The 22,928-nt window shown below is 38.0% G+C and overlaps 1 protein-coding gene and 1 pseudogene across 1 annotated transcript in view; both read left to right on the plus strand.

The window, feature by feature from the left end:
- CNTN5 (contactin 5) overlaps window positions 1–22,928 on the plus strand; it is a 1,328,674-nt gene that overhangs the window by 1,295,558 nt on the left and 10,188 nt on the right. Inside the window, exons 22-23 of the mRNA XM_034933581.3 lie at window positions 14,705–14,891; window positions 15,335–15,447. Of these exons, the coding sequence (XP_034789472.3) occupies window positions 14,705–14,891; window positions 15,335–15,447 (300 nt within the window). The remainder of the gene's footprint in view (window positions 1–14,704; window positions 14,892–15,334; window positions 15,448–22,928) is intronic.
- On the plus strand, window positions 364–11,867 carry LOC100990013 (replication protein A 32 kDa subunit-like; annotated as a pseudogene).

The following is a 22,928-nucleotide window of genomic DNA, read 5'->3' on the forward strand; positions in this document are numbered from 1 at the left end:
CAAATAATCCTTAAACTCATTTTTAGAACAGTTGAAGATCAGTCAGATAAGATACAAAGGTGATGAGACTGAAGGAAAATCTTTGAAAGAGGAAAACATATAGAAGAAAAACCTTAGAAAGAAGGAAACAAATGGTTAGCTTTGGTATGAATTCCTTTTCCTAGAAAAGATTTTCTTGTAAATCAGAAGAAAAATTTTAAATATATAGTTCTAACCTCAATGAGATAAACGAGAATAGTTCTTTTATATTTAAAGAGCAATTCAGAATAGGAAGAGAATACAATAAAATCAAAATCAAAGTGACTAAAATATTCATTGGAAGCAATAAGATGTAAACTTGATACTATTAACTATTTAAACCAATGCTTCAAAGTACAAACTTGAGAAATAATTGTAGAATGCAAAGTAAATCAATAAGAAAATTTTATTTTTAAGATGTGAGAGAAAATGGTAGACGTGAAAGACAGAATAGATTTGGTTCATACATAATAGGTATCTGCGAAGAAGATAGAATATATGGAACAAAAGGAATAACAGAAAAAAAAGTGAACAAAACTCCAAAAACAAAGCAACAAGGAAAAAATTATGACATTTAAGATAGAGAAATTCCAATGTTTCAAGAAATATTAAAATCTTAACAGCCCCATCTTTGTCACTCCCATAATTAATCCATCACCAAAGACTATTGATTTTATCTTCTAAATATTTATTCGTCCATACACATCCCTATATCTTCCACCATGCCCCTAGTTTAAGCTACACTCATTTCTGACCAAGACTCCAGCAACATCTCCTAAAAGCTCTTGATGTATCCACACTAACCCGTTTCCAATCCGCCCTTTATATTTCAACTGTTTATTCAGTAAGACAAATTATTGAGTGCCTCCATCTGCTACTATAAAGCAATCATGAATAAATTAGGATAATTTCACATGTGATAGTTGTAATAATAATTATATTAAAAATTAAAATGATGTGAGAGAGAGTGACTAAGGGAGGGGTGGTTTCTTTAAAGAAGTGGCCAAGGAGGCTTCTTGGTTAAGCTGAAACCTATCTGAAAAGAAGGAGATAGCCATTTGGAGAACTGTGAAAAGAGCTTTCAGTCACTGGGCACCAAAAGATCAAAAACTCTAAATTGACAATGTGATTGACTGTTTGAGGCCCATTTTGCTAGAAGGCAGTGGACAAAGTGAGATGCAGAAGTATGGAGACTATGTCAGGTAGAGCCTTGAAGCCATGGTGAGAAGTTTGGAATTTATTCTAAGTGTAAAAGGAAGCCTTTTTAACAAAAGGAAGTTTTTAACAAAAGAAGGATCTAATTTATGTAGTTTAAAATAAAAACTAACTTGATATCGCTGTGTGTATCTTTTCAAAACACAAACCTAATTGTGCCACAGGCACACTCCCAGCCTCATCCTGCTTAAAAGCATTCCATGTGTTACACTTGCACATTGGACATTTTTGGTTTTTACTAATCCTAGCTCCTTAACATGGCCAACTACAAGATCTGGCTCCATCTATGACTCCAGCATCAAGTGCACCACACACGGATCACCCTCCACATCTGCCTAACTGTACTTTCTTCAGCCCCACATCCCCCTCTTTCCAGACTGCACACAGGATGCCTCTGCCTTCCCTCTCCCTTTGCCTGCTGAACTCCCAACCATCTCTCAGCCTTCAATGTAACTGTCTCTGCCTTAGCGAAGACTTCCCTGACCAGCCCCTGCCCACTGAGTCCTATCCCTCAAGTTAGATCTGTATCAATATATAGCTTCCCATAAACCTCTGATCAAAACCCGAGTTTTACATTTGTGGATGTGATCATTTATTCAACAGATCGTGCCCTAAGTAGACTGTAACTCCAAGAGGGCAGGGACTTCATCTATTTTGACTCACCATTGATTCTCAGTTGGCCCTAGGCACAGTGTTTGGTAAATAATACAGAGTCAAAAAATACCTTCGAATGGATAGTTGAATTAACAAGTTTTTAGAACTCAAGACCTGGTAAAATATCAAATTTCAATATTCATTTTCATTAAAAATAAAACTGATTAATAGAAAGACAAAATTTGATTATTAATAAAACCAATTAGTAGAAAGACAAAATTACTCTCAAAGATGCAAAAATCAAAAAGATTTTTCTTCTACATTTAATAAAAGCAGAAAATAGAGTGGTGTCTATTAAATGCAGGGAGTACAACATTGAGTTAGCGGTGATCATTGAGTACAATTAAAGATATAGAAATAACTGAATACAAGTGCTAAGAGTTGTATTTTTAAAACCTAACAAGCAGGCCAGCCATGATAGCTCACACCTGCAATCCCAACACTTTGAGACGCCAAGGCAGTAGGACCGTTTAAGGCCAGGAGTCCTAGACCAGCCTAGGCAACATAGCGAGACCATGTCTCTACCAAAAAAAAATTAAAAATTAGCTGGGTGTGGTGGTGCACACCTGTAGTCCTACCTACTATGGAGGCTGAGGTGGGAGGATCACTCCAGCCTAGGAGATCCAGGCTGCAGTAAGCTCAGATCATGCCACTGCACTCCAGCCTAGGACTAATACAGGACAAATAAAATGAGACCGTCCCTTCTTGCAATCCTATGAAGAACTACCTGAGACTGGGTAATTGACAAAGAAAAAAGGTTTAATTGACTTACAGTTCAACAAGCTGTACAGGAAATCCGGCTGAGGAGGCCTCAGCAAACTTACAATAATGGCAGGAAGGCAAAGGAGAAGCAGGCACATCTTACATAGCCAAAGAAGAAGGAAGAGACAGGTGGGAGGTGCCACAGACTTTTAAGCAACCACATCTCCCGAGAACTTATTCACTATCAAAAGAATAGCAAGGGGGAAATCTGTCTCCATGATCTGATCAACTCCTACTAAGCCTCACCTCCAAATTGGGGATTACAATTTGACATGATATTTGGATGGGGACATAAATCCAAACCATATCAGACCTTGCAAAAAAGAAAAAAAAAAAAAGAAAAACCTGAAGATGGCAAATAGGTGGCAGAACTAGCTAGCAGCTCCTGCTCAGATGGACAGAGCAGCATGTGAAAACTCACATGGTGAACTTTTGCTCCAAGAACTACCAAAGGAACATACCAGGAAAGCCAAGAGAATCCACAGTCCCTTTGAAGGAACTGGATCACCACTGAAAGCTCCCTGAGATGCTAAAAAACTGAGTCGGCTTGGTTTTTCAACGAGGAGGCACGTGGTCTGGGACAAGTTCTCAGTCTTGGTCACTGGCTGCCCGGAAATAAACTCAGTGCTATTGGAGGGGGGCATGGTGGGAGTGAGACCAGCCTTTAGGACTGCAGGCTGTGTAAGAGCAGGTTGAGGCTTGTTACTGCTGGGTTTTCCCTACTTCCCTGGTGACCTGTATGACTCAGCAGAGGCAGCTATAATCCCCTTGGGAATATAACTCCACTGGACTGGGAACCACACCCCCATTCTCCACAGCAGCCACAGCAAGCCCCACGCAAAGAGAGGCTGAGCTCAGAAATGGCTATCCCTGCCCCTACCTGGTAGTCTTTTTCTACCCACCCTGGTAGCCAAAGACAAAGGTCTTAATTTCTTGAAAACTCTAAGGCCCCAGCCACTGCCTGAGAAACCTGAATACTTAAACAGCTGTGCTTAGGGCAAGTTTGCATCCTCCCTATAGGACTGCAGCTGATGTACTCTTGAAAGTGCCACCACTTGGCTGGAGGCCAACCCACCCAAAAACTGCACACTAAACAAAAACACAACCAAGGACCTTCACAGAGTCCACTTCTCTCCCCAACTAACACCACTGGAGCAGGTGCTGATATCCAGGCTACAAGACCTGAAGATGACTCACATCACAGGACTCTTTGCAGACAGCCTCCAATACCAGCCAGAATGCCAGTAGCCCTGCTGGGTGGCTGGACCCAGAAGAGCAAAAACAATAACTATGGTTCAGTTCTCAGGAACCCCTATTGCTAGGGAAAGGGAGAGAACACCATATCAAGGGAGCACCCCATAGGACAAAAGAATCTGAATAGCAAAGCTTTAATCCCAGATCTTCCCTCTAACATAGTCTACCCAAATGAGAAAGACCCAGAAAAAACAATTCTGGTAATATGACAAAACAATGTTCTTTAACACCCCCGAAAGATCATACCAGCTCACCAGCAATGGATCCAAACCAAGATGAAATCTCTGAATTGCCAGGAAAAAGAATTCAGAAGGTCAATTACTAAGACAGTCAAGGAGGCACCAGAGAAAGGTGAAGGCCAACTTAAAGTATTCAAAAACATGATACAGAATGTGAAGGAGAAATTCTTCAGTGAAATACACAGCACAAATTAGAAAAAATCACAACTTCTGGAAATCAAGGACACACTTAGAAAAATGCAAAATGCACTGGAAAGTCTCAGCAATAGAACCAAAAAGCAGAGGAAAGAACTCCGGAGCTCAAAGACAAGGCTTTTGAATTAACTCAATCCATCAAAGACAAATAGAAAGGAATTTTTAAAAAGAACAAAGCCTTCAAGAAGTTTGGGACTATGTTAAATGGCTAAACCTAAGAATACTTGATGTTCCTGAAGAAGAAGAGAAATCTAAAAGTTTTGAAAACATATTTGAGGGAATAATCAAAGATAACTTCCCCAGCATTCCTAGAACTCTAGACATCCAAATATAAGAAACTCAAAGAACACCTGGGAAATTCATCACAAAAAGATCATCACCTAGGCACATAGTCATCATGTTATCTAAAGTCAAGACGAAGGAAAGAATTTTAAGAGCTGTGAGGCAAAACATCAGGTAACCTATGAAGGAAAACCTATCAGAGCAACAGCAAATTTATCAGCAGAAACCTTACAAGCTAGAAGGAATTGGAGTCCTATTTTTAGCCTCCTTAAACAAAACAATTATCCCCCAAGAATTTCATATCCAGTGAAACTAAGCTTCATAAACAAAGGAAAGATACAGTCTTTTCCAGACAAACAAATGCTGAGAGAATTCACCACTACCAAGCCAGCACTACAAGAACTGCTAAAAGGAGCTCTAAATCCTGAAACAAATTTTCAAAACACATCAAAATAGAACCTCCTCAAAGCATAAATCTCACAGCACCTGTAAAACAATAACACAATGGAAACAAAAAACAAGGTATTCAGGCAACAAATAGCATGATGAATAGAACAGTACCTCATATCTCAATAATAACATTGAATGTAAATGGCCTAAATGCTCCACCTAAAATATACAGAATGGCAGAATAGATAAAAATTCACCAACTAAGTTTCTGCTGTCCTCAGGAGACTTGCCTAACACATGAGGACTCATATAAACTTAAGGTAAAAAGGTGGAAAAAGATATTCAATGCAAATGGATATCAAAAGTGAGCAGGAGTAGATATTCTTATATCAGACAAAACAAACTTTAAAGCAACAGCAGTTTAAAAAGACAAAGAGGGATATTATATAATGATAAAAGGACTAGTCCAACAGGAAAATATCACAATTCTAAATATATATGCACCTAACATTGGAGCTCCCAAGTTTATAAAACAATTAATACTAGACATAAGGAATGAGATACATGACAACACAATAATAGTGGGAGACTTTAATACTCCACTGACAGCACTAGATAGGTCATCAAGACAGAAAGTCAACAAAGAAACAATGGACTTAAACTATAACCTAGAACAAATGGACCTAACAGATATCTACAGAGCATTCTACCCAACAACTGCAGAAAGTACATTCTGTTCATCAGCACATAGAACATCCTCCAAGATAGACTATATGATAGGCCACAAAACAAGTCTCAGTAAATTTAAGAAAATCAAAATTATGTCTATTAGTCTCTCAGACTACAGTGGAATAAAATTGGAGATGAGTTCAAAAAGGAATCCTCAAAACCATGCAAACACATGGAAATCAAAAAACCTGTTCCTGAATGATTGCTGGCTCAACAACGAAATCAAGATGGAAATTTAAAAATTCTTTGAACTAAATGATAGTAGTGACACAACCTATCAAAACCTCTGAGATACAGAAAAAGCTAAGAGATCAGAAGAAAGTTCATAGTATTAAATGGCTAGATTAAAAAGTCTGAAAGAGCACAAATAGACAATCTTAGGTCACACTTCAGAGAACTGAAGAAACAAAAACAATCCAAATCCACATCCAGCAGAAGAAAAGAAATAACAAAGAGGAGAACTAAATAAAATTGAAACAAAAAAAAGAAAAATACAAAAGATAAATGAAACAAAATGCTGGTTCTTTGAAAATATAAGTAAAATTGATAGACCATTAGCATGATTAAGCAAGAAAAGAAGAGAGAAGATCCAAATAAGTTCGATTAGAAACAAAACAGGAGATATTACAACTGATACCACAGAAATACAAAAGACCATTCAAGGCTATGATGAACACCTTTACGTGCATAAACTAGAAAATCTAGAGGAGAGGGATAAATTCCTGGAAATATGCAACCCTCCTAGAGTAAACCAAGAAATATAGAATGTCTGAACAGACCAATAATGAGCAGCAAGATTAAAATGGTTATTTAAAAATTGCCAACAAAAAAAAGTCGAGGATCACATGGATTCACAGCTGAATTCTATCAGACATTCAAAGAAGAATTGGTACCAATTCTACTGACACTACTCAAAAAGATAGAGAAAGAGGGAATCCTCCCTAAATCCTTCAATGAAGCCAGTATCACCCTAATACCAAAACCAGGAAATGACATAACAAAAATAGAAAACTACAGATCAATATCCCTGATCATCATAGATGTAAAAATCCTTATGTCAAAAAGATAATCCATCATGATCAACTGGGTTTCATACCAGGGATGCAGGGATGGTTTAACACGTAAGTCAGTAAATGTGATACACCACATAAGCAGAATTAAAAATCACATGATCATCTCAATAGACACAGAAAAAGCATTTGACAAAATCCAGCATCTCTTTATGATTAAAATCCTCAACAAAATTGGCATACAAGGGACATACTTTAAGGTAATAAAACCTGTCTATGACAAACCCACAGCCAATATTATAAATGGGAAAACTCGAAACCATTTCCCCTGAGAACTGGAACAAAGCAAGGATGCCCACTCTCACCACTTCTATTCAGCATAGTACTGGAAGTCCTACCCAGAGCAATCAGAAAACAGAAAGAAATAAAGGGCATCCAAATGGGTAAGGAGGAAGTCAAACTATCACTGTTTGCTGATGATATGATTGTATACATGAAGACAAAAAAGCTCCTAGAACTGATAAATGAATTCATCAAAGTTTCAGGATACAAAATTAATATACAAAAGTCAGTAGCTCTGCTATATGCCAACAGCAGCCAAGCTGAGAATCAAATCAAGAACCCAACGCCTTTTACAATAGCTGAAAAAATAAAAATAAAATACTTAGGAATATACCTAATCATCGATGTGGAAGACCTCTACTACAAAACACTGCTGAAAGAAATCATAGACAACACAAATTGAAACACGTCATGCTCATGGATGGGTAGAATCAATATTGTCAAAATGACCATACTGCCAAAAGCAATCTAGCAATTCAATGCAATTTCCATCAAAATACCACCATCATTCTTCACTGAATTAGAAAAAAAAAAAAAAAAAAACACCTAAAATCCACATGGAACCGAAAAAGAGCCCACGTAGCCAAATCAAGACTAAGCAACAAGAACAAATCTGGAGGTATCACATTTGCCTGACTTCAAACTATTCTATAAGGCCATTGTCACCAAAACAGCATGGTACTGATATAAAAATAGGCACATAGCCCATTGGAACAGAATAGAGAACCCAGAAATAAAGCCAAATACTTACAGCCAACTGATCTTTGACAAATCAAACAAAAACATAAAGTGGGAAAGGACACCCATTTCAACAAATGGTGCTGGGATAATTGGCTAGCCACATGTTGAAAATGAAACTGGATCCTCATCTCTCACCTTATACAAAAATCAACTCAAGATGGATCAAAGACTTAAATCTAAGACCTGAAACCATAAAGATTCTAGACTATCACCTCAGAAAAACCCTTCTACACATCAGCTTAGGCAAATACTTCATGACCAAGAAACCAAAAGCAAATGCAACAAAAACAAAGATAAATAGATGGGACTTAATTAAACTAAAAAGCTTCTGCACAGCGAAAGAAATAATCAGCAGAGTTAACAGACAACCCACAGCGTGGGAGAGAATCTTCACAGTCTATACATCCAACAAAGGCCTAATACCAGAATCTACAAAGAACTCAAGTCAGCAAGAAAAAAATAAACGATCCCATCAAAAAGTGGGCAAATAACATGAATAAACAATTCTCAAAAGAAGATATGCAAACTGCCAACAAACATATGGAAAAATGCTCAACATCACTAATGATCAGGGAAATACAAATCAAAACCACAATGAGATACCACCTCACTCCTGCAACAATGACCATAATGAAAAAATTAAAAAATAATAGATGTTGGCGTGGATGTGGTGAAAAAATTACACTTTTACACTGTTGGTGGGAATGTAAACTAGTACAACCACTATGGAAAACAGTGCGGAGATTCCTTAAAGGACTAAAAGTAGATCTACCATTTCATCCAGCTATCCCACTGCTAGGTATCTACCCAGAGGAAAAGAAGTCGTTATACGAAAAAGATACTTGCACACACGTTTATAGCAGCACAATTTGAGATTGCAAAAATATGGAACGAGCCCAAATGTTCATCAATCAATGAGTGGATAAAGAAAATGTGGTATATACACCATGGAATCCTGCTCAGCCATATTAAAAAAAAGAATGAAATAATGGCTTCACAGCAACCTGGGTGGAAATGGAGACTATTATTCTAAGTGAAGTAACTCAGGAATGGAAAACCAAAAATTGTATGTTCTCACTCATATACGAACTAAGCTATGAGGATGCAAAGTTATAAGAATGACATGTTAGACTTTGGGGATTCAGGAGGAATGGTAATGGGTGGCAAGGGATAAAAGTTCTCGCATTGGGTGCAGTATACACTGCTTGGGTGATAGGTGCACCAAAATCTCAGAAATCACCACTAAAGAACCTATCTATATAATCAAACAGCACTGGTTCCCCAAAAACCTGTTGAAATTAAAAAAATGGAAAACTAAAAATTAGACAATTTTTTTTTAAACTTGATAAGTAAAAAAAAAAAAAAGGTTGATAAGATGATGTGTTGTTGTACATTCATCCATTATAGCAAATGTACTATTCTGGTGAAGGATTTTGATAACATGGGAGGCTGCGCATGTGTAGTGGGCAGGGAGATTCGGGAGATCTCTGTACCTTCCTTTCAATTTTGCTGTGACTCTAAAATGGCTCCAGAAAAAATTTTAACAAGTGTGAAAAATTGGAGAAGCAAAGACAAAATATTAGGAAGAACTACTCAATGGTTTTATATGACTGAATGAAAACGTAAAAGTAGGGGAAAGTTCACAACTCACTCAGTCATCAACAGCTGCATATGGCAGAACTCATGAGTTTTAGATTTTATAACTTCATGTAAGGAAACTGCATTGTGCGTGACATGAATATCATAGAATCGTCACACCAGAAAATCAAATAAACTACCTGCACAGTTAAAATAATCATTATCTTGGAGAATCAGCTTTGGAAAAAATAGAGTGTCTACTAAGAAGAACCATCCTTGGTCAGGCACGGTGGCTCATGCCTGTCCAGCACTTTGGGAAGCCGAGGCAGGTGGATCACTTGAGGTCAGGAGTTTAAGACCAGCCCGGCCAACATGGTGAAACCTCGTCTCTACTAAAAATACAAAAATTAGCCAGGCGTGGTGGCAGGCACCTGTAATCCCAGCTACTTGGGAGGCTGAAGCAGGAGAATCGCTTGAACCCAGGAGCTGGAGGTTGCAGTGAGCTGACATTATGCCATTACATTCCAGCCTGGGCAATAGCGTGAGACTCCATCTCAAAAAAAAAAAAAAAGCCATTCTCTTTATTTAGGTTTGTCTCTATACTCTCCTACAGGTATTATATGAGTCAGAATTCATACTTCCTGTCTGCCACTAATATTATGTACATTATAATTTTAAATAAAAATAATATTTGAGAGACAAAAATCAGAAAACCAAAATAATATGAAGGATAAAAAACCATATACTTACAAATAATAAAAATCAGAAATATTAAAATATCAAGAAACAATGGCTCAAGCAGTTGGACAGCAGGGGAGCTCTCTAAAAATCATTCACAAACCTAAGAGAAGTACTATTTTCTCTGTTATATAAATAAAGATGCAGAGATTCACTGGTGAACTAACTTGTCCCATTATATGTGGCTTACAAATACCAAAAGTAAAATTCACATATAGACCTTCTGGCTTTACAACTTTGGAACCCATAATCTTCTTTCTGGGGTCTATTCTGGGAAATTAATCTAATATGTGGAAAACAGGGTATATGAAGATTTCCATGGCAGCATTTTAATTAAAGGAGCAATATGAATATTTCCACGGCAGCATTTTAATTAAAAGAGCAATAATTAGAAGCTATCCAAATGTTTTACAGTAGGACCATGGTTAAATAATATGTGGTACATAGGCATATGATACAATGTTATTTTTAAAATAAGAAAATATTTCTATATAAGAGAATGAAAGCAGGACATAAAAAGTATAATTATTTTAAATACATAAAATAGGAAGTGATACACAAAGAAAATAATTGTATGAAGGTATTAAAATGATAAGATGTCTGTGCTCTAATTTTAATTATTGATATCTTTTTAATGACTTTAATTTGGTTTCAAGTGATTTTACATAGAGAGTTCAAAGTTCATGAGCTGTTGAAATCTACGTCTGAGGAAACAAACTAAATAAAGAGAAGTTTCAACCTTAGAAAGTGCATGTGACTTGTGAATATTGTGTAACCTCAATTCCAGCTTAAGAATCACTAAAGGAGAGAAAAGTAGCTAGAGTGGTACGGCAGCCTCCGGATTCTGAGGTGTTCTGCGACTTCCTCAGACCCTAACCTTCCCGGCCTCTTCCCCAGAGAATCACAATCTAGATGTGGAACAGTGGATTTGAAAGCTATAGCAGCAACTCATAGGGCAGCCGGTGAACACACGCAGTCCCCAGTAGGCTTTGGATCGCGGGCACCTTCTTAGGCAGAAAAGAAATCAAGAGCCAGAGCACAGCACATTGAACCCCACACTATATCTCAGCTGCTTTCTGCCACTTTGATTGATGAAGTGTTCAAAATTGGCAATGCTGAGATTTCACAAATCACTCTTGTAGGGATCATCAGACATGCAGAGAAGACTTCAACCAACATTGTTTACAAACTAGATGACATGACAGCTGCACCCATGAATGTTCGCCAGTGGGTTGACACAGATGACACCAGCAGTGAAAACACTGTAGTTCCTCCAGAAACATATGTGAAAGTGGCAGGCCACCTGAGATCTTTTCAGAACAAAAAGAGCCTGGTAGCCTTTATAAATCATGCTCCTGGAAGATATGAATGAGTTCACCATACATATTCTGGAAGTGATCGATGCACGCATGATCACAAAGCGAACAGCCAGCCCTCAGCAGAGAGAGCACCTATCAGCAATCCAGGGAAGAGTGAAGCAGCGTACTTTCGTGGGAATAGCTTCATGCCAGCAAATGGCCTCCCTGTGGCCCAAAATCAGGTGTTGAATGTGATTAAGTCTTGCCCAAGACCTGAGGGACTGAACTTTCAGGATCTCAAGAACTAGCTCAAACGCATGTCTGTATCCCCAGTCAAGCAAGCTGTGGATTTTCTGAGCAATGAGGGGCATGTCTATTCTACTGTGGAGGATGATCATTTTAAATCCACAGATGCAGAATAACTGGAACTAATTGGGTACCTGAGATTTTTTACAGCTGGACCTAGCTTCACAATCTGTTTTCTCCAGCTGTGCATATGTTTAGCCAGGTGGCTTCGAGAAGTCAGTTTCATCTATAAAAGGTCTCCACCGACATCCTTTTGAAACTTACTGCTCTTCTGTTTTGTTTGAAGCTCAGAGGGAGATGGGCAATTGACAGGGATACAATCCCAGGTGGAATTTCTTGAGGAAGTTACAAATAAGCTTGTTTCATACTAACATAATGCAAATAACTCTTTTATAAATGAAAATATGCTCACGCTCTCCACAACAGGGAGAACCAAACAAAGTCCCATAAGTCAATTTTTCCCAGTCATCGTGAAAGCTTGCCCCTTCTCTAGGGAACTACATCAGAAAGTTACCTACCAATAACACGCTCCATATAAAATATCAGAAGAAATGAGGAGGCTAAAGTAATTTAACATTTATAAGAACATACAAAAGACGAGGAAGAAAATGTGGCTAATTACTGTGGTCCTCACTTCATAAAGGTGTAGTTGCAATTTGTAACTTCCTTCTTCCTCCTTCCATTTCTTGTTCCTTTTGCTTTCAGCCAGCACTGAGGTTGGTTAAGGTTCTTAATATGTCATGGTAGTTAAAATGTTCATTCTTGAGATCAGAGCCTATAATGGCTTCCTATGGTCACCACTGGAAGAGGCAATCCTAGACATGTTCCAGAATGTCTCCAAATTCCAATTAAACTTCTCACTGGCCACAGAGTATAGCAGCACCCTTAGCACCCTTAGCTGAAAGAGAATCTGGAAAATATGTTTGGCTTTCTAGACTCCACAGTACGCAAAACATGAAGGAGGATGAAATGGGTGCAGTAATCTACTATTTTCACCACGGTAATTAAGTTGGGGGAAAAAAAAAAGAATTACTCTCTTATGACCTTCGCCACAGTAATGCAGGATTTTTCTCGGCCCCTTCATCAGACTTGTGACAGGAGTGACCCCATTTACTCGGCCTGCCGCATTCAAGCCTTTGTGGGAGGGAGCACATGAACAAGCTCCATGTGGGGCCCACAGCCAGAACAGGCACATGTGGGTAAATGTAGGATCCTGCCAGCCAGTTCAGCTGCTGGCAGGAAAAATCTCCATGTGGGGCCCATGGCAGTGCCCAGGTGGTGCTATGTGCCTGTGACCCCTAAGCCCCAGAGGGAATGTTAACAGTGCTCTCCTAGCTCTGCTGTCCCCGGACAGCTGTGTGTTAGCAGCTCAGCTGACAGAAGCAAGCTCTGTGTGGGGCCTGCACTGGTTCCCAGGTGAGAGTGTCTGTAACCCTGAAACCCCAGAGGGAGTGTTACAGTGCTCTCTTACCTCCATTGTCCATGGATGGCTGTGTGTTAGCAGCTCAACTGACAGGAGCAAGCTCTGTGCAGGGCCTGCGGCAGTGCCCAGGTCTGGGTGCCTGTGACCCCGAAACCCCAGAGGAAGGGTTACAGCATTCTCTTAGTTCTGCCATCCGTGGACAGCTGTGTGTTAGCAGCTCAGTTGACCCCTTGCCTCATCACATGGGGCAACTACCCTCCACTGGCAAGGGCAAAGGGCTGGTGTGACAGACTTTCTGGGTACCTGCACTCGGTGGGTCCCGAGCTCTTGTCTGGTGTCCAAGAAGAATGAGGTCACATGGATGAACTGAATGATGGGGAAGGTGGCAAATTTTACTGAGCAATGAAAATGGCTCTCAGTGGAGAAGGGAGCTGGAAAGGGGATGGGAAGGGCAGGTTGCCTTCCCTAAAGTTAGGCTGTCTCTCCTCTGAAGTGCAGCCCTCTCTCATCGCTTCTGACTGATAGTGGGATGTTTCTATGCACAGGACAGTGGGGGTGGGCCATAGGTAGTTTTGGAAAAGGCAAGATTCAATTGGTAAAAAAGGCATTATTCAGAAAGAACAAATAAGGAGAGAATGGGCAAAAAAGGAATAGAAGTACTCACTTCAGGCCATGGGTTTCAGGCTTCTCAGCCTGAAGGTGCAGTTTCACTGGGGACCCATTTCTGTCTGCCTAGAATTTCTCTGCCTCCTTCCTCTATCAGCAGTAAGGAAGTAGATGGGAGAAAGCTACTCTTTGTTGCACTGATATGTAGTTAAGTTCTAGTGCCTAAACAGAGTAAAGCTTTAGTTTAATTGTGGGACAGTCATTGATCTCACAAAGGGATGGAGTTTGCTGAAGCCAGTTACCATAAGCTCCTAACGAGGAAAGATGATCTCAATGCATAAAAAGGGCTTTGACAGAAAGCTGTTCCTTTCTGCCTCCCTCCACCCTCCCTACCCCCAGATCCTGACAATGCTGTTTCTCTACATTCAAACCATTCCAGAGTATCCAGTGTTCTACCACCTTTTCTCCATTAAACTGATATAGCTCGTGTGATTCATCTTTATTTGAAGCTCAAGAGGAAATACTCAGATGCCACATACTCAGATAATTCATTTGAAGTTTCATGGTTTTGAATGGTAAATTGTTCTGATGACCTACGAGAGAAAAGCACTCCAATTTCTTTGAATGATTCTTCTTTAATGTCAGGATGCCTTTTCACTCCTTCAGGCCACCAGGCTACAAAGTAGCAGGTTTTGTTGTTTTGCTGAGTACTGCTGTAGTGCTGCAATTTACACAGATGCAAAGCAGACAGTGATTAGGAATGTATTTTGGCCTTATTAGTAAGACCTGTTAATTGGGTGATATAGGAGTGATTTCTTCCTATGGGTGGACTCCAGCAACATCCAAAAAAGAGAAAAAGTTCAAGCAGCCACAAGCACAGAGGAAGCTTTAAAATTAACCTGCCATGTGATAATTTGTTGACAGGTTGGTTACTGGAAAGACATGGAACAGGAAGATACAGCAGAAACAGTCAAAACTAGAGGGAATGAGTCTTTCGTCATCCTAACAGGATTAGAAGGAAATACGTTATATCACTTCACAGTGAGGGCTTACAATGGAGCTGGATATGGGCCACCTAGCAGTGAAGTGAGTGCAACCACCAAGAAATCCCGTAAGTGACCTGGGCTTTTTGTTTGTTTCAGACAAAGGGGAAACATCTTATAACATTTCTCAAAGCCATGTGAGGTGCATAATAAGCAGAGTCAAAGGGGAGTTTTGATTCATAGTCTTGCTTCAGTGCTTAGATCTGAATCCTCAAACTAGCTCAGAAAATTTTGCATTCAGAGTAGACAAAGGTTATCTTCCTGTGAAACAAGGCTAAGCGATTTTGACCCAGAAGGGAGATTAAAGAATTCAAGTTCAAAAGCTCAGTAGAGTAGCTATTAAAATGACACTCCTGGAGCAAAACCCTCCTTATCTGACTCCAGCTGGAAGGAAGCCTAGATTGCCAGCCAACTACTAAGCAGGAGAAAAGATTGAGATACTCACAAAGAATTAAATGAAGAAATGTATTTAAGAATCCTTGTCAGTTCACTTTCACTTTTTATTTTGCAGCCCCTAGTCAAGCACCTAGCAACCTCAGGTGGGAGCAGCAAGGCTCTCAGGTTTCTCTGGGCTGGGAACCCGTCATACCATTAGCCAATGAATCTGAAGTTGTGGGTTACAAGGTCAGTATTTCTTCACTCTTTTGCATAGATACTCATCTCCGAAATTGTTATTATGAAGATGGAAAATTAATAAGGCATAAAAAGACCCATTAACCAACCTATTTTTTCTCAATCATTTTCTATCTGTATCTTAGAAAGATAGCCTTCCTATAGATAGAGAAGCCAAGGCAGTCAAAATTAGTTTCAACTGCACAAGGCACAGAAAGGGAAGGAGTAGGAAAAGTAGTGACAATCTGAATGTAGTGTGAAGATGACTCTGTGAAGCATGATATTAGGACCAGCAGAATTTAGGCAGAGAATTCTGGCATATTCTTCCAGGAGACTAACTTTGCTGGCAGCTGACAAATATGGGACAATTTCGTTTTAGTGGAAGGTCTTTCTATTAGCAAGGAAACAGAAGAACAAAAAAAATGTAAGGGCTAGAACACTAGAAAGAAAACAAAAAATCCAGGGAGAGACACAGCAAGCTCCAAAACAGAGCCAACATTCACATACAGTCATTCTGTTCTGTGACAGTAAGATCTGGAAATTTGATAACATGTACAATTTGTTTTTGAAAAATAACTTTGTTATCTGATTTTTAAATATATGTGATCTATGTATTGAATTGGCTTAATTTCAAATTCTTGTTCTATAATGTCAGATTTTGTTTGTTGCATTAGTTGAATATTCACAATATTTTTAATATAATAAAATATATTAAGTATAATATTTTAAAATATTTCAGTGATAATATTTCGACTGAAAGCTATCATTATAGGTGGGTTTTCAACTATCAGAGATGGTAACACAGTATTCAATACATAAAATGCTAAAATTTAAGGAGCTAAAAACTGAAGAAGTTATAAATGGAATATTTTAATTTCCATTAATATTATATTACACAAACTAGCATTTGTTACCTACTGTAATTAGGATAGATCACACACACACACACACACACACACACAAATCCATCAGTAATGCTCCGGAATATTGAATTTGATCTTTTGCAGGGAGTGCAGATGAGTCATTTTCTATACCATTCCCTTACTCCTCTTTCCATACCCTTCCCCAAAAGACCATATCCTCACAACTTCTCCTCTTAGGGAAATATACTGTTTAATGCTTAGGGATAGCAGGCGAGAAATATGATAGACCATTCAGGAACCAATCTAATATCATTAGAACTATGATGAACAATATCCCAAACTGGAGAGGCAAAGTAGAATGCAAGAGAAAACCAGATAAACGTGTATGGTCAAGTGGAAGGCTCATATGGTTTAGGTACCTTTCAAGTGAGAATAGAGAAATACTATATAACTAGAAAAATACTCTATTGAGCTTGGGTGTAGGGATCCCAGGCTAGGTGCCACTACTCTTTGTTCACATTTGACACCTCTTTCCCAGTCATTGTTCTTACTTTTTATATATGACTGTCTCCCCAAACAGACTGAAGTCCTCAAAGGCAAGGACTTTATCTTACTTATTTCTTGTTCCTAATGTTTCTAGAATGGATGACTAACGTTGGCCCAGATAGAAATGTCTTATGCAGTTATTTATATATGTGTATTATCAAATATGTATTTTTTTCTAGCATAACCTTGCCATTTGTTGTTGCTTAGCAGAAAAAAATATCACTGGCCACTGATTCAGACAGACTTTAGTTCAAATCCTCGTTGAGTAATTTAAGTAAGTTGTTTAAACTTTCTCAGTTTTATTTTCTTAACTTCACAAATGGCAGAAATAGCAATAATAATACATATTATACAGGATTTTCTGAAGAATAATTTGTATAAAATGCTTGGCATATAAAATGTTCTCATTAAAAAACAGATACCATTTCTTAGTGTTGTTGGAGGAGCATGTCTCATTAGGTACAATTTTTAAAATTTTAACAAAGAAACTGATCGTTAAAAGTTGCCTGCCAGTTCCCTCTTAATAAAGATAACACAAGTCATGTTGGAATACCTTGTTGCTGAGGGAAGAATCACTAGCATACAACCATTTTAGTTGTATAAATTAATGACAAGTAGGCACACATTGCAAAAGATATTTTTTTCCTTTTATTTTCTTGAAATGGTTGCACTTCCTTATATCCCTGAGAAGGAAGAATTGATTCGTATAAAAGGAGTCTGCTGATAACAAATGGAGTGAGACCTCAAAACCTTCTCCTTTGCAACTAAACCTTATCGGAACCTTTCTGATGAGTGGGATGATCCCCACTGAGAGAACTGCTGACAGGAAAGGCTTCCTGAGGGAAAGGGGACTTCAGACTGGACTGGGCTTAACCCAGAGTTTGGATTCTCCTCAGAAGGCGGGTTTTCACAGGGCAGCCAAGGATGAAAGCTCCTCCTGACACAATGGGACAGGAATATATATTTAGAAATAATAGCTGAGAATATAAACTAAAGAGCTATAACCCAGAGAACACAAGCTTGGAGCCCGTCTTCTGAGTACGACGTTGAAGACAGCTACTGCACTCTTGGCAAGGATCCCCACACAGCAGTGAAAGAACTGTACCATCTGAAGGTGCACACTAATATAGAATGACCAGGGCTGGGCATGATACTCAGAAGGAGAATCCTTTTGATTCCTACTACATCCCAAAAATTACTGCCAACCAAGAGTGGCACCACTATAATAGCAGGCCACCTCTTCTTAAGCACAATGTGTGTCACTTACAAAAATTAATAAAATAGGGACACAGGACACTAATCATTTCTCTTCCCACAAGGTAGTTTGAGGCGGGCTTGACCCATTAAAACTGAACTTGCCCCTAGGATTCTTGGAACATTTGAAGCAGAAGACTTCTTGCTCATCGGGGAAAGGGAGAGTTTCCATACTTAATTGGAATATTAAAAAGGGAGGTCACTTAATTTTCACTCTTTGTCTTTGCAAACTACTTCACTTTTGCAAGCAGAAAGGATCACTGGAAATGCATATTGTGTGGAGGTTTGAGGCTGAGAACTTGGGATTAATGCCTGAGGTTTAAAATGCAGGGAATATATATTCCACCTTTTACATTAAGTCCAGTTTAAGAATTCAGAAAAGTATTTATCTGGGAGACTTCTGGATTGTGAAAGTTATTGAAACATAATAAATGCAGAGGAAAAAGTAGACATTTTCCCCATATATTCAGTGCATAATGTAATAAATGATTCTTTTGTACAGTTAAGCTGCTATATACAGGATAGACATTCCGAAAAAGTGCACTAGAAACTGGATCTCATAAAGATAGAGACTGGTGGTTATCAGAGGCCAGGAAGGGGAAAGGAGAGTGAGGAACAAAGAGAGCTTAATCCATGGGTACAAATATACTATAAGGTAGAAGAAATAAGATCTGGTGTTTGATAGATCAGAAGGGTGACTATAGTTAATAATCTATTGTACACTTCAAAATAGCTAGATGAGAATAATTTGAGTGTTCTTAGCATAAACAATGATAAATATTTAAGGTAATGGATAACCCAATTACCCTGATTTGATCTTTACACATCATACACATGTATCAAATTATCATATTACCCTGAAAATATATACATCTATTATGTATCAATAAAAAATTTAAAAAGTAAATGATATAAAGGAATAATAGAGTGCCCTTTCATCTTTAGTAGTTGAACTCCTTTCAGGCAGATAAATGTGCATTAATACCTCTAGGAATTTTAAAATTTATTTTGCCATTTTCCATGGAATATAATAAGAACACTATAAAAAATATATCAGTACATTATAAAAATTTAAAGCTTATATTAATAAAGTAATTGTAATCTTGAAAAGTAAACTGTAGAAATAGCACAAGATAAAACAGCAGAATTTGACATTTGAGCTCCCCATTGTCCAAGAAAGCACTGTCTTAGTCCTTTTGCGCTGTTATAACAGATATCTGGGACTGGGTTATTTATAAAAAACAAAAATTTACTTCTGTCAGTTCTGAAGGCTGAGATGCCCAAGATCAAGGCTCCAGCAAATTCTGTGTCTGATGAGGGTCCACTTTTGGTTTCCACAATGGTGACTTGAAAGCAGTATCCTCAAGAGGGGAGGAACACCGTGTCCTCACTTGGCAGAAGGCGAAAGTGCAAAAGGGCCAACAACCACGAGAAGCCTCTTTTATAAGTGCATGGATCATACTCATGAAAGGAGAAGTCCTTGTGATACAATCACCTGTTAAGGGCCCCACCTCTTAATACTGTCACACTGGCAACACCTGAATTTTGCAGGGGACACATTAAAACCATAGCAGCATAGATCTTACTTTCTTACTCGATTTCAGACATTGAGGTGTCAGCAACATATGTAACTAGCAGATATTACTAGAGAAAGATGATAACAGAAATTTTGCTAACAGATATTAAGAGAAAAAAAAAGAGGTCTCCCTATCACAAAATCTTGTCAGGGCCTTCAAAGTGACCAAGAATATCATGAAAGATAGATGGAATTGAACCACATATAATTGCACAATAGGTAACACATTAAAATTGAATTCATTTAGGTGAACATTAAGCAGTACCTAGTGGTGAAACTTTCCACTGATTTATTTTTGAGATTGTCTATGAGATGCTGGGCTTCTTGGAACTTTGTTTAAGAAATCCAGATTTAATAGTAATAATTTCAAGATATCATAGTTTTCACTAACAAGTAAGGACTAAAAGCATAGAGAACCAGCAAGATGTTGGAAAGGATTGTCTGTTATACCAAATAATAATACAAATAATTTCCACTCAAAATAACTTTCCATTTGAGAAGTTGAATCCAATCTGGTAATTTATTTAGCATATTTATGACTTTTCTTCAGGTCAATAAACATGTGCCACTTTACTTTGTTGTATTTACATTCCCCAATTCAGAATCAACTGCCTATTTTATTAATACATTATATGTAAATGATTGGGAAAATGAAACAAAAACTTCAAATCAAAGTTTTCTTACCTTGAGTTATTTTTTCAAATAAATGTTTTTAAACAAATAAAATTTTATTTTTACAACTCCTATAATTTGGGGTCTCTATCTAGAATCCTTACTAATTATAGCACATAAGACTCACCACTACTGGTGTTACTAAAGAAATGCCAAAAAAGCTTATTGACTAAAGTACATTCAGCCATAATTTTTAATGATCTCAAAAATGGAAAATATTTTTCTTTACACGATGAAAGTAATTTACCCAGGTTATAAAGTAAAAACAACCATTTTATCTCCACCTTATTTTCTTCACACAGACTTATGCTTGAGTGAAAGGGAAAATAAAACTCAATGTTCAGGGGCTATGCTTTCACTTCAGCAAATGTCCCCTTCCCCACAAACAAAAACTGTTATCCCTTCAGAAAAGACACAAGCAGTCAGAAAGAATTCAGGACCTCAGGCTATAATCCAAGCGAAAACTATTAGTTTTCAAATCTGTATCTAGAAAATAGCCTTTCCTAGATATACAACCCCTTCACCAAATATCTCCCCTCACCCACATCTACTTTCTACCTGTTTACAGAGCTAGGGCAAATAGAAGGAAATCAGGCCCAAAGTTTACTAGTTATTATACAGTCCATCAATACCATAATAGTCCATTTTCACATTGCTAATAAAGTCATTCCTGAGACTGAGCAATTTGTAAAAGAAAGAGTTTTAATGGACTCACAGTTCCACGTGGCTGGAGAGGCCTCACAATCACGGTGGAAGGTGAAAGGAACGTCTCACATGGCAGCAGACAAGAGAAGAGAACTTGTGCAGGGAAACTCCCCTTTATAAAACCATCAGATCTCATGAGACTTACTCACTATCATGAGAATAGCACGGGAAAGACCTGTCCCCATGATTCAGTTACCTCCCACCAGGTCCCTTCCATAACATGTGGGCATTGTGGGAACTACAATTCAAGAAGAGATATGGGTGAGAACACAGCCAAACCATATCAAATACAAACAGAGGTTCTCATTTGTTTATGCAACTTAGATATCAGTTGAGATTCCAGATTCCTGAGATATATGTACACTTGGGTTGATACTGTTTTACATACCCACCAGAACTTTGAAGCCCATCCCTGTATTTCTCTAGCTTCTTGGGAACTGTATAGTCTATAGCCACTCTAGCCTCTGATTTCTTTTATTTTGTAGCTCCTCCTTCATCTTATATTCACTCTAAATACGAGACTCAGCCTTCTTTTCTGTGTTTCCACAAATTAAAAAGACTCACATATAATGACTTAAGTTGGAAGATAGGTACATGAGGTTCATTATAGTATCCTCTTTACATTCATTTATGCCTGAAATTTCTCAGAATTTTTAATAATTGAAATGGAAATGGCTCATGTCACATGCAGTATATATATGAAGCTGACTTTTTGGAAATGCTGGGGAGATAGAGTTAGAAAGGAACAACATGCAAGCAAACATCTGCAACATGCCCAAAAAGAAATCTTGTTGTTAAAATTGTGTTCAGACACCCTGCAGGCAGTGAATTCTCACTGATACTGTGTCTCCCAACTTCTATTCATCTAACTTCCATTGTCTTACTGACTCCTTCCTTCCCATCCCATTGTCACTGAGGCTTTAGATTCCTCACCCTTTTTATGAAGAGCAGTTGTACCCATCAACTCTTCCGAAGATGCTCAGCAGAGGAATAGGCCTTTCCTTTAATATGAGCCATCCCTCTCAGGAGTAGTTTGGGTATAACCAGCAAAAATTTATTCTGTTATATTTTTAGCACACTCTCCTCAATATTCTACTACCATCAAACATATAGAATAGCCATTTTCAGATCATGCCTTTGAGAATAGCAATACCACATTCACTTTCTATTTAGGATCATCTCTTTAGATAACCCACTGCTCTCAGTTTTTTTTATATACCAAAATTTGAGAATAGTCTTGACAATACATTAGACAATTTTCTTTATGCATAAACATAGCTGTCATTGCAACTGTCAATCTATAAATGTCCATATTCTCTAAGAACTCTCTGGACTCCTTACTGTCAATAACTATTTTTTATATGTGTTGATAACTTCTTAACCTTCTCATAGTTCTCATTCTCATGCATCTTTTCTAAATCAGGATTTTAAAATGAGCCAACATTCTCTAAAGCACTGAAGATTAACTATTAATTTAATGTATCTTTTTACTTAGTAGATCTACATATATGTATAGCACTCCATCTCCCTGGATATGTTGGCAAAAGGCCACACTTAATCTCAAACTCGTTTTGACACCGCTAACTGATTTTTTCCCCTGTCTTTACCTCTTAATCCTAAATCTCAACTGATCCACAAATTTTTCTTCAACTCTAGAACATTAGATATGCATTGCTGGATGTATTTTTCTTTGTCATAAGAACTGTAATTTATTGAACCATAATAACACTGTCCTCTAAAATAATCACTCCCCTGCCAATCCTCACCAATTTACATACTTTCCCATTCCCATACATTTGCTTTCTAATTACCTCACATGGATGATCAGAATTCTAATTCATCACGATGCTCCAGACGAAATCAAAAGCATACAGATA

Source organism: Pan paniscus, chromosome 9 (assembly GCF_029289425.2).
Source record: "Pan paniscus chromosome 9, NHGRI_mPanPan1-v2.0_pri, whole genome shotgun sequence".
NCBI classification, from domain to species: domain Eukaryota; kingdom Metazoa; phylum Chordata; class Mammalia; order Primates; family Hominidae; genus Pan; species Pan paniscus.